Below are 12,558 nucleotides of genomic sequence, written 5' to 3'. Positions count from 1 at the left end.
GTTGATTTAGTAATGCATATTTACTTTACAAAACTTATATATAGAAATCACATACGAAGTTATACGATCGCTACAAATACTTTGAAATCAATGTTGTCTTCGCATTAAGATAAAAGGACAAAGCAAAGACGTTACAACACGATATACATAAGACATTCCGAAGGATAGAATGTTCTATTCTATCAGCCAGTATATTTGAGATATGCAAATGCAAATACGACGCGATACGCATTTCAGTCTGGTATTGTAGAGTGCCACTCGTATTTCTACACGCTCAATTGCAGCCGATGCAGTTGTTTACAATAACTGTACGTTATTAATATTGATTCTTGCGCTCCATTTACAGCGCTATAAGCGGCGCTTTCGTGGTTATTAGATACCTTAAGACACTATTGAGACACGCTGGCATGTATCAAGACAGAATTAAATTATATTTCTTATACCGAGTAAGTATGACAAGTGCATAATCGAACATGCAAAACGTTCAGAAAACTTGTAGTAAATGAGGTGCAAGTTTTTAGACAATACTTTTAGAAAATAGCTGACCGAATAGAACATAATAGTGGCGTAATATATAATCAGAACGTTACGGAACAACCGATATATTGTTATAATAACAACGAATATTATCGCGAATTTACAAAGTAAAGTGTTTGAAAAGATGAAAATCTTTGCTTCGCGTCTTCGTCGCGAGACTGGTGTCAACGTGTCACGAGAAAATCGTTGAGAAGCATTATCAAGGGTGTTTACGAGTGAATACGAGTGTTATGCCGCAGCCTATTAGCAAATCTCGGCAGTCAACGCGGTGGGGGAGTGACGATCGTTCGCGGTGAACTCCCTCGGGGAATCGCGTGTGCACCAGGGAGCGGGAGTTACCTGCTCGGTACAGACGCATAAGTCGTGATTTGCGACGGTGACGCGGCGGCCGCAGTCGCTGTCGTTGATCACCAGGTGTACCCAGATCTTTTTCCCTCGACAGCACACTCCCGGGAGCAGAGAGGGAGAGAGAAGAACGACGAAGTCCGAGAGCAGACAGATAGACAGACAGAGTTAGAGAGAGAAGGGAAAAAGTGGAGCAGGTCTGTCGTGTCGGCCGAGAGAGAATCGATTCTCGCGCAGGGGTAGGCTCGCGAGTCGAGGAGGTCGGCCTCTCGCTAGCACAACTGGACTAGTCGCTCGTCTCTTCGTGGTTTGACGACTCTCGGGACCCGGGTCGGTCTACCCTGCGGTGCGCACGCGTCTTCGGCACCAGCGCCGGTATATTGATCCGGGTAACGGCGCCGATTCGTACGCCGATGTCTCCTCTAGAGAAAAGTAATCTTCGGGCAAGGTCACTCTACGTCTACTACCGAGTGCTCGGCTCGGTTCGTAGTAGCTCGCCGATCGAACGACGGATATCTATACAATGAACACGACATTAATACACACTCGCATGCGCGAGATTAGATTAATCTCTCAAAATTGAATCCTAATCCCGTGAACAAGAATTGGAACAGTGCCTCGTAGAAATATCTTGCGGTTGGCTGATCAGTGGGAGTGATTCTGTTTAATGATTCACGAGTAACGTGAAAGACCTGGTGGAAGGTCGTGGAATAGGTTGACCCAGGTCCGGACCAAATTGGAAATCTCGTTACGATTTTCGTTTACGGTTTTCCTGACTATCTCTGTGTCCAATTAAATTAAATGGCAAACATATTTTGAATAATGTGCATGTGTGCGTATTGAATAAACAAATATTTAATTTGATAAATAATTTAGAAGTTTTGTTTATGCTGTTGTCGATCGTGAGTGTCGGCTTGACAATCCCCGACAAATGCTTTCCTCGCCATGAAACCCGTTCTGGCATGCTTTTGCTTTTGCTTGCGAGAAGCTGCTGGCGATTCGGATTCAGAGAAAGTGAATGCGCGTGACTTGTAATGTCACTTCATTGCTGACAAAAACACATTCCCTTCCAATAAATATTATCATATCGTTCTTAGAAAGACAACACATCTCTCTCGGCTGCACTATAGCAAATGGCAAAGATTATTTTATGTTATCTCTATGAAATATTATGTATAATGTTACATATGTTTTATTTATATCGATATATATATATACGGCACATATATCGCAAAACGTAGAATTGCAACGCGATAAATCGCAGAGTATTTATTCGTATGCGAGATGTTTGTATTGCGGAAATTTTATGTCTCGTACTGACATGAGAACCACTAACGTTTGATTAAGAAGTATTATTTTGCATCGTTATCGAAAACGCTATACATGTTTAAGGGTCAAAGCGGCAGGCCATCTTAGTCAGATAAATACAAAAAACATCTTGCGATTCTCGTGCGAACAAAGGAGGAACATTTAACTTATCACCGTTTAATGAAATAATCTCAAATTATCTTTGCAACTTAAAAGCACCTATTCCTTTGAAAAAGTACATAGGATGCAACAAAACAATGTTTTTAATTCTTAATTAATACACTGTGCTTTTATTCTTAATATTTTTATCATTATTATTTAATTTGAAGAAGAAAAAGAGAAATAATGAGAGCAAAAGCGCGCGTATACGCAGAGAGGGAGAATTAAAAATTTTTAAATATCTATTTAAATAGCTATCTAGTTAAATAATTATTTATATTTTTTCTTGTCCATCCATATAAAATATATATAAATTATTCATACACATTTTAATGCTGTAAAATGTTCAACCTTCAGAGATAAATTTTCTGTATTGATAGCTGATCGAGAAAAGTTTCGTTTATATTTATTGATAGGAGTGTATAAATAATATAAATACAGATTAATTCTCATTGCCCATCACGATGAAATTAAGAGAGAAAGAGTAATGGAAAAAACAAAAACTGCGAAATAGAAAAATTCTTTACGATTATTTACATATAGATTGTTTAGCCTCCGATATTCACCGATAGCTATTTAAGCATTTTTTTATAACGTCATGTAATCTAATTAAATACATATATCAAACATCTAAATCTAAATAGTGCGAAATCACGAGCATTACAGATGTACCGTGAAAAATAATATCTTTATTAAATTGTAATATAAAATGAATTTTATTTAATTTTATTAAATCCAAGTAGATTTATCGTAAATTTATGAGATTAATATTAAATTTAATATGTATTAACTTTTATCTGCTTTATTAAATATTTGGATAAAAAATTTGTCACAAAAAAAAAAAAATAAATTGAAACAAAAATTGTGATTATATTAGATAAGGTTACCATTGATAACAATAAATATTTAATATCACTGCTGATATCGTATCTTAATTGTTAGAGATTTCTTGGATATAAGATATTACAAACTGATCGATTACAATTTAAATAAAATTCTATAGAAAAATAGCGTAATCGATATTATCCCAACAATATTAGTGAACAAAAATGGCAGATATGCATTGTAATATCTAATTTAAGCGATAGACGAGTTACTAAGCGATCACTATTGAACCAGTGGAGTACTTATCATTAGATGACACAGCAATTCGCAATTTGTACGATATGTAAACGACGTACGAAGCATTCGTTCGTAAATTCGTTCGTTCTTTCTTTATCTACTCTTTATTGCGACAATTACTACATTTACACGAGCGCTACTTCTGTAGTAACTTACTCGAATTATAGTAACTTACCCCGTTTACACGCAGTGAATTATCGGTTTACCCCGTTTACACGCAGAGAATTATCGTAAGTTATTATAATTCGAGTAAGTTACTACGGAAGTAGCGCTCGTGTAAATGTAGTAATTGTTACATTACGAAATAATGTATAAATATTCATATTACATATTTCAAGGGGAGCTATTGTATTCTATGTATTTCTTTAACCGATATTAAAATATCGATTATTTAAATAACGAGATATTATAATACATTTCTGGCATTTTGATTTATTAACATTGATAAAGACGGGCAAGCGAAAGATTCATGATACTTTATACTTGAAAAATCTTTGAAAATGGAGATGTGAGATATCAGCAATCAACATATTGAATGTTTTTTAATGTTATCAGAAGTGCTTGAAACACTAATGGAGATGAAAAAAAAAGATATTTCTTGGGATTTTGTTAATCTTATAATCTTAAAACATATACAATTTTCATATAAAAACACGAGAGGGAGAAATGAGAAAATGGATAATCGATGGTTAGGCATGACGACATAGGAAAATTAATTCAATAAGTTTCTCACGTTTTCTCCAAACGAGCATGTCATACCGCGAAGTTCAAATCATTTTATGTAGTTATATAAGCTTAATCATTGTGTAATATCATTTTCAAATGTTCGCAGCATGCAAATTTGTAATGCCGAATACATCGGACGCGTGATGCAAATTGTTTACAAGAATATCTGTTATTCGTCTGATCCAACGCTGTACATTCTGAATGTACACTAATAAATAGACACTGCCGAGCAACGATACAACAATAAAGCACTTGCTTCGAGTTAAATCACTATGTTCCCCACAGCTACCTTCTTCTTCTTAATGTAGAGAACGTATTGAAGATATGTTGCGAAGAACAAACAGATAAAAGGCCAAGATATTTGCACTAGATACCTATGTATTTTGGGGCTAAACTGTTCGTTTGATTTTTGTATAAACAAACAGATGTTCAAGCTTCGAAGACTACATCGAGGCGAATCCATCAATAAAAATATCGCAACATTGCAGGATCAGTTTCGAATACATGACATGTGAAGCTTTACTTCCTCAAGGTGCAATACACAATTTTCCGATGCGTGTTTCGATCAGCAGGGAACATCGCAAAAAAAAAACGCGTTTATCCAGAAATACAGTCGCATGCGGTCGCGACATTCCTTTTATCGGCGGGGCCGATCATCGATAAGAAGGTATCAGTTTTGTGTCCAACACGGGAGCCACGAGTGCGACCGAGCAAGCAGGGCCGAGATACGTGCAGCGTGTGCGCAATTCGCGAGACCGGTTCAAGAGAGATTCTTCCCCGCGATGGCAATGACGCATCATCGTTCATGCGACACGCACTCGAGGCGTCGTCGTCGGAGAAGAGGGACACGCTTATTTCCGTAGGAGAGCAAGGGGATCATAGTTCGCTCCCTCACTCGTGCGCATCGTGCCTTATGGATGTCCAAAATGGCTGATCGCTAAAATTAGCGTGCACGAGCAAGAGAGCTGAGCGACAGAGAGAGCGAGAAAGAGAGAGAGAGAGAGGACGAGGGAAAGCTCACCTCGTTGTCGAAGTAAAGTCATATAAAATGGTATCGCCCTGCTGGACGGCCGCCTTCTAGCGTGAAAATCTTCCGCTCGGGTGAGCCGAGATACGGGACAGATGGATCGTCCTCCTCGGGAACAGTCCGACGTGTCCCGGGTGGTGCTTGCGTTGCTCTGATCGATCAGGGTCAACGAATTGCGCTGCGGGATGCCTCGCGAATGGAGAGTGGTCGCTCAAAGCAGTCTTGTGCTATTTTCCGCCGTTGCTCTGCTCGCTGGGGATCGTCGGTCGCTAAAAGGAATTGGCGAGGACTCCTGTTGTTGACAGATTCCTGTGAATACCACGTCGTACTCGACCAGAAACGTATCGAAACTGAAACGTGCTAAACCGAGACTGGCTGAGAACCTAACTGAGTCTGCGCTGCAGGACAGTATGCTCGCATATGACTGCCGCCAGCGCCACTCGTCCCGCAGTGGTGATATCGCGTATCACCTTGAAGATGTCCGCCGATACATCAGCAAGGTGAGAGAAGCTGACGAACTCCGAAATATTTTTGACTTTTAATTTATTTATTAGCAAATTAAATTAAAATTGACATTGATGATCCAGCACAAACTGTGTATTATTATACTGATCCATGGTAAAAAACTTGTTTTCAAGGGGGAAGAATAGAAAATTTATTTATTGCTCATCCCGGAGGAATGTGTCCTACTTTTACTGGTAAAGAACCCTTTATTGATTTAAATAAAGAAAATCGTAATATAATAGTAATTCTTCAATAAACCTGTTTATTACTGGAAAATAAAAAATCAACAAAAAAATAAAGAGCTTAATCTACAACACAATATTGCGAGACAGAGTTAGAAAGTTCAAAATAATGAAAAATATAAACATACCATACCACGTACAGAGAGATTGTATTTTATAATAGTTAATATAATAATAAACAAAAAATTATTAAAGTTAACAATAATTTCAAAAAGGAAAATGATCTTATATTAGTAAAACTAATTGAAATATGAAATAAATAAAAAAACTTCATTATTTGAAGTTTTTTTATATTAATATAGCCTATACGTTAAAAAGTTTTAGTTATTATAAATTATTATTTATAATTATTTATAACTAATTACTTTTATTACTTATTATTATTTATACTTATTTAGTAAAAATAACTAACTATAAGACCAAAGGCACTTATAATAAGAACACCAATTAATAGGATACCTATACATGATCCTCCACATGTTTGACAAATAATTATTATCAATATTGCTTGACCTGCTAATATTCCTAGAAAAGTTGCAGTAGAAATTCTGCCTCTTTCTTTTGTTTCAGGTGATGGAGTAGTTATATCTTGATCTTGTTCATTACTATTACTCATTTTTAAATTACTGAAATTGTTTTGTTCATCATCAATGACAATTAATTGTTCTCCTTCAGTTGTTTTTTGTTCATAACTATTACTTGTTTTAAAATTAATGAAATTGTTTTGTTCATCATCAATGACAATTAATTGTTCTCCTTCAGTTGTTTTTTGTTCAAAACTATTATTTATTTTTAAATTAATGAAATTGTTTTGTTCATCATCAATGACAATTAATTGTTCTCCTTCAGTTGTTTTTTGTTCATAACTATTATTTATTTTTAAATTACTGAAATTGTTTTGTTCATCATCAATGACAATTAATTGTTCTCCTTCAGTTGTTTTTTGTTCATAACTATTATTTATTTTTAAATTACTGAAATTGTTTTGTTCATCATCAATGACAATTAATTGTTCTCCTTCAGTTGTTTTTTGTTCATAACTATTATTTATTTTTAAATTACTGAAATTGTTTTGTTCATCATCAATGACAATTAATTGTTCTCCTTCAGTTGTTTTTTGTTCATAACTATTATTTATTTTTAAATTACTGAAATTGTTTTGTTCATCATCAATGACAATTAATTGTTCTCCTTCAGTTGTTTTTTCAATTGTTTTTCTTATTTCTTCTGATGTTTGTGATGGTTCTTGTCTTTTACGTGGACTTGCAGTGGTTACTGTTGGTATTGCACTAGCAGCTATAGCAATTGCCCCTAATAATATTAAGATTGTTTTACTTGTCATTGTTAAGTATCCTTTCTTTGTTAGTTTATTCCTCACCTGCAAATATTATATGCCTTTTTTAGCAATAGTATATATTTAAATAGTATATATTTAAAATAATTATAAATAAGTTTTAAATTATTTTAATAAATAAATAATAATGAATTATTCACCGTTCTTTCAGGCGGTGGTTCCACCACGATGTCTGCAGAGTTGTTGAGCTCATTTTCCAGAGAACCAGATTGATCATTGTCGTTGGCAGTGACAGCAGTGGCCGCAGTCGCAGCTTCTTCGTTGACATGTTTCGAGCGATTGCCTTCCGTTAATGAACTACCTTGCACTGCTGAATTCAAGCTTGGCGGATTTTTTAGAATGTACGTGTTCAATTTGTGGTTGCGCTCCATGATGCGACCATGATGGCTGCAAGCCTTGCAATCTTGGAAAATTGCGCCCCTCTTTAAGCTGACCATCAGCTCGGTTTCCGGATTGTCGCAAGCAGGGCAGAGAACATATTTCCGGATAAAACCGTCCAGCAAATCCTGAAGTGTTGTGGCATCGTGCGAACCGTTAACGATAAAGCGTTCATTCCTGAAGTCGAATTGTATCTGGACACCCAGTTCGCAGCCAAAGTATAGGGTTGGATATGTGGCTGGACGGCCGATCGCCTTTGCTACGTCCACCATGTTAACAATTACCGTTTTGATGCCATTTCCCTTGCCCTCCACTTTTGCTTGAATCCGCGGCATCTTGTAACGGTAGAAGGCATCACTGACATTGCGGTTAACATTCACGCTCCCCATCGTGACTGATGTTTCCGTCTCCTCTTGCTTTTGACAAACTGAACTTCTCTTCCGATTGACAATAATCTCTGATGAGACTTCGTTGTGAAAGTATTAAAAAATCGCAACAAGAAGATCGTCTCTCAAGCGGCTGATGATGTCGAGTAAGCGATCAATCTTCTTTCGTTCAAGTCGAAGTATTGTCTTCGTCCTGATTCTTCCCCTCTGGAAATCCCCTCTGTTGCACGCTTCCGGCCAGTGACAGTTTGATAGAAATAGAAAAACAGTTTGAAGTCCGTCCGGTCGATAGCGATAGTGATAAATAAATGGGCAGAACTGGCAGAAGTGCGATTCTGTAATGATAACGATAGCGAAATTATCGTTAAAAAGTTAGCAGGCGATAATATAAAGCGAAAGCGATAGTGATAGCGATGGCACGGCAATAGAAGCAGAGACTTCCAACATTAGAAAATACATATGCAGAATGGAAAACGGAACGAGCGATAGCAACAAAATTTCCAAATTTCGCCCATCCCTACCCAGACAGCACAAAATGTCCTCAGGATTATCCTGAATATGTCCAGGACGATTCAGGATATTTCGAGGATGTTTTAAGATATGATTCTAAATTTGTTTTATGAAAATTTAGTATGTATTTATAATTATTTTCAATTATGTAAAATATTTAACATAATTAGAAATTTTGAATATTGTAATAAAATATAAATATCCACTGGATAACCACAGGATGTTTGTAAAATATATGGCCTGTCTATATTATGTCAGATAGATTATAACGTCCTAAAATTATCCTAAACACATCCAGGATATCCTGAGATTCCCGCCTCTAATTCACCAAGCGACCGATAGATGGCCAGGCCAGGCGTGACGTTCTCGCAAGAAACATTTGCGTTATCACCTTATAAATAACCATCCGGAAAACCGATCCAGTACTCTTTTCTTCTTCTTTTCTTTTGAAATCATTATTGCTTGAAGTGATATCTCGTTCCACAAGAGTGAGATTCCACTATACGAAATTTAGAAAGTAATTCATAAAATATAAAAATCTAGTTTTTTACAAAAATGTGACTTAACTCTGTCTATCTTTGAGGCACTGATATATAGAATTGATAAATACCCATACAGCACAGAAATCAATTAGGACATATATCCTGTGGACGTCCCTGCGACGTCCCCTGGAGCTTCTGTGCTGTATGGGTTTCGTCCTTGAAACGTAAGAATAATGTCCCAAACATATCCTATAGAAATCCTTAGGATATTTCATAGGATTTCCCTCGATATTCCAGAGGATCATATACGGCTATCATTTCCTCTTCCTCGGGACATCCAGAGGAGATCCGAGGATTAAAATGGGATATCCTCAGGATATCACACATGTACGTCCTGGATGTTCTTTGGATGTCCTTAGGACATCCTTGTGCTGTCTGGGTATCGGCCTCTCAAATATCTGCATTTAAAGCTTTGTGTCCACGATGCTAGAAATCGATCCGAGATCTCGATCCAAGAAATATGTGACCAATCAACTTGCAGCTTTTTCATAAAAGCTACAAATTGATTTCTAGCATCGTGGGCACTAAGATTTAAGTACGTGCGACCAATATTTTAAATATATGTGAGTATTTCGTGTTCAAATTTCGCGGGTGCATTTGGACCGAAATTTCAATTGGTTGCGCTCATCATGCCGCCGCCGCTATGCGCAATACATCTTTCTTTTTACATCGTGTTCTCTATTCACGTGCGATACGGCACGGAAGAATCGTGCGTTTTAGGTTATTAGAGGATTCGCATAGATAATGTTAAACTGCATCATTGAAGATTGTGCATAATAACGTGGTGCACATTACTTGAGCTTTTTCTTTCTTGATTAATTTACATGAAATGCCGCATGATCCTGCGGATAAAACGCATAGAAAACCGCGTCAGACCAGAGGCACCCCGCTCGGAAGATATGTAAATCTCATATCACTTGGCGTGACACTTTTCTACGGTGGTATATTATACCTTTCCTATAGAAAAAAGTAAGTACTTCGTATGCATTCGTGTATTTTCGGATAAATATTTGTGTTTCGCGTATTCTTCAATTTTATTTATTATTTAACTTTATTTAATTTTGAATCGAAAAATCTTGGAAATAGTATTTACAAATATTAACTTATTCTAGAATTGGAGCATAATTCCTGTAATGAAATTTTATTCCACTATTACAGTGTAATTCCGCTCGCAAATACCGACGATACGTATAAGAAAATGTTAGAAGAGGCTAGAAAAAGGGACTATCTTGTAGACTATCCTCCAATTATGCACGAGCTTGCCGACAAGCTGTTTTGGGAAGGATTATTTAAACCTGAATCAGAGGATGCACAAAAAACTGAACAAGATTAAATAATAGTACACATTGAGTTTTCACATAGATGTATAATGGATCTTAAAGAAGGTGGGTTATGTAAGCCTAGTAGTCCAGAGAGGAGATTACGGTTAAGGAAAGATAAAGAAAGGTATATATATATATATGTGTATATACATAACATGATGTATTAAAACTCAATCCTCAGTCAAACATGTAGTTTTATGTAATAACAAGTACCTTTTTATAAAACATATTTTACGAGAAAGAAATATAAGTAATGTACAAACGATCTTGCAATATTTTTATTGTTTCTTTTTCCTGTTAAAATTAATTCCTGTGAATATTTGTTTTTATGTTTACTTTTTATGTCAACATGTAGAACCTGATAGGGTAATACAAAAATATGTTTCTCTGTATTTAGTGCAGATAATAAGACTCGTCTTTCTACTTCCAATGACAAGTGTGAAAAGAATGATACAACTTGTACATCACAGTCTCAATGTGACGATGATAGTATACTGGACTTCAAATCACCGAAAAGAATGTATTCTGTGCAACCAACAATTATTAGCAGTAATAAGTACACGAATAAGTCGAAAAAAAAGCCGATACCCCACTCTAAATCGAAACCCATTAACAACGACAAAAAAATCGAGGGCAAACCGTCACATAGTAGGAAAATTTTACACGATGTACAACAGCCACCGATCGAATCATCGTTTTTCAAATCGGAGAAAAAAGCAGACCCAGCTGATGTGAAAACAGCTTGCGTGTGTCCGTTATGTTTTAAGAACTTCAAAGATGAAAGCTCGCAAGCTATACATATGAAGAGCTGTGCGATAAAAAATAACGTGTCGACGAAGAAGCTGATGGTTGCGGTGGAACTGCAAGAGCGGCAGGCTGCGGAGAGGAAGTCATTGGGTTTACTTTCCGCCCCTGCGTTACAAGAGAAGAAGAAACCTGCTCCGCGTAAATTGGTAGGTATTTTATACGGAATGACAGAAATGGTTTTGGGGTAGTTTGCGTTTGAATAGGTGTGCTTTTCCAGGCGTCCCACGACGACCCCGATCTTCAGCTTGCTTTAGCACTTTCCAAATCCTTACATGAAAAAGAGGAGATGGAAGAATGGGTGAACAAATGATGGTTATATCGTCCAATCCGTTATTGCCAGATAATAATGCAGAGCAGTGTCGGAAAACGACGTTGCAGAGCTTTGGATTCATTAGCGACCGAAATATATCACCGGCAGATAACTTGTCCAATAAAACTAAGAGAAGTATGTATTATCTGTATAGTATAATTGCCGCGATCGATAAGTGTGACTACTAAAATAAATTTATATCTTCATTTTCAATCCTCCTTTCTATTTTTTTTTTTAAGAAAGACCTATTGAACGGACCATTCTTCAGAGACGTACGGCAGTAGAAAGGGAACGTATTTTAGCAGAGAGAATAGCTGAAATACTTATGGGCTACAGAGATTTCACTCAAGGATTGCAGGAAGAGGAAGAACGGAGTGATAACGTCGAAAAGAAAATTATTATCAAAAATCGACTGCTTCAGGAATTGCGTCAGACTGTAATTACATTCGATTCTTAATTTAGTAGAAACCATTTTGCAAATTTCGAATGTATGTGCATTCCGACATCCATGTCTTTCTGTTTTTCTAGGAGAATACATTGTGGGATAGGACAAGATTAACTGCGTCTGAAAATGTATTTTATGTAGACCAATTATTGCCTCAGACTACGCCGTCCAAGAAAGAACAGAAATTAAGCGTAAGTTGGTTGTTAAGTTAACAAACTATTTATAAAAATACATATGTAAAATATATATAGTAGTGTCATATAACGCGATAGAAGAATTGCTTTGTGTATAACTTAAATCAGCTTCATGTAACACATAATTATATATTATATAAAATGTAATTATATTTTATATTTTATTTTTTTACACAAAAAGCAAAAAGCAAAAGAAGTAGAAACTGTAGAGGCAGCAGTTGATGAAGAGGAATTAACGATTTCTTCGAATGAGATGAAAGCATGTTGCAAGGAGAAAAGATTTCTTGATATATTTGTAAAAAGTTGGGGAGACATACTGAATGATAGTTCCGCAAGTGAT

The 12,558-nt window shown here is 36.3% G+C and overlaps 3 protein-coding genes across 5 annotated transcripts in view; 2 read left to right on the top strand and 1 right to left on the bottom strand.

The window, feature by feature from the left end:
• The window catches only part of LOC113563233 (protein MTO1 homolog, mitochondrial-like), a 4,757-nt gene extending 4,372 nt beyond the window's left edge, over nt 1–385 (top strand). Inside the window, 1 exon segment of the mRNA XM_026974600.1 lies at nt 377–385. Coding sequence (XP_026830401.1) covers nt 377–385 — 9 coding nt within the window.
• A 5,529-nt stretch (nt 386–5,914) lies between these two features.
• On the bottom strand, nt 5,915–8,767 carry LOC113562000 (eukaryotic translation initiation factor 5-like). Of its 2 annotated transcripts, none has more exons than XM_026969839.1 (2): nt 7,465–8,767; nt 5,915–7,348 (listed from the first exon to the last, which is right to left on the bottom strand). In XM_026969839.1, the coding sequence occupies exons 1-2, from the start codon at nt 8,089–8,091 to the stop codon at nt 6,365–6,367; spliced, it is 1,611 nt and encodes a 536-aa protein (XP_026825640.1). In that variant the 5' UTR covers nt 8,092–8,767; the 3' UTR covers nt 5,915–6,364. The 2 variants fall into 2 exon arrangements, with proteins under 2 accessions (XP_026825640.1, XP_026825642.1); XM_026969841.1 differs by having other exon boundaries at nt 7,196–7,281; nt 7,465–8,759.
• Nucleotides 8,768–9,147: 380 nt separating this feature from the next.
• LOC113562117 lies at nt 9,148–11,705 on the top strand. 2 transcript variants are annotated; one of them, XM_026970432.1, is made up of 4 exons: nt 9,148–10,109; nt 10,299–10,586; nt 10,860–11,415; nt 11,487–11,705. In XM_026970432.1, exons 2-4 carry the CDS (start codon nt 10,510–10,512, stop codon nt 11,577–11,579), a joined length of 726 nt encoding a protein of 241 aa, XP_026826233.1. In that variant the 5' UTR covers nt 9,148–10,109; nt 10,299–10,509; the 3' UTR covers nt 11,580–11,705. The 2 variants fall into 2 exon arrangements, with proteins under 2 accessions (XP_026826233.1, XP_026826238.1); XM_026970437.1 differs by having other exon boundaries at nt 11,473–11,545.
• The last annotated feature ends 853 nt before the right edge of the window (nt 11,706–12,558 follow it).

The sequence above is a fragment of the Ooceraea biroi genome, chromosome 1 (genome assembly GCF_003672135.1).
Source record: "Ooceraea biroi isolate clonal line C1 chromosome 1, Obir_v5.4, whole genome shotgun sequence".
In the NCBI taxonomy this organism is placed as follows: Eukaryota; Metazoa; Arthropoda; class Insecta; order Hymenoptera; family Formicidae; genus Ooceraea; species Ooceraea biroi.
Note: the sequence above shows the minus strand (reverse complement) of the source record. Positions and strands in the feature narration are given on the sequence as shown.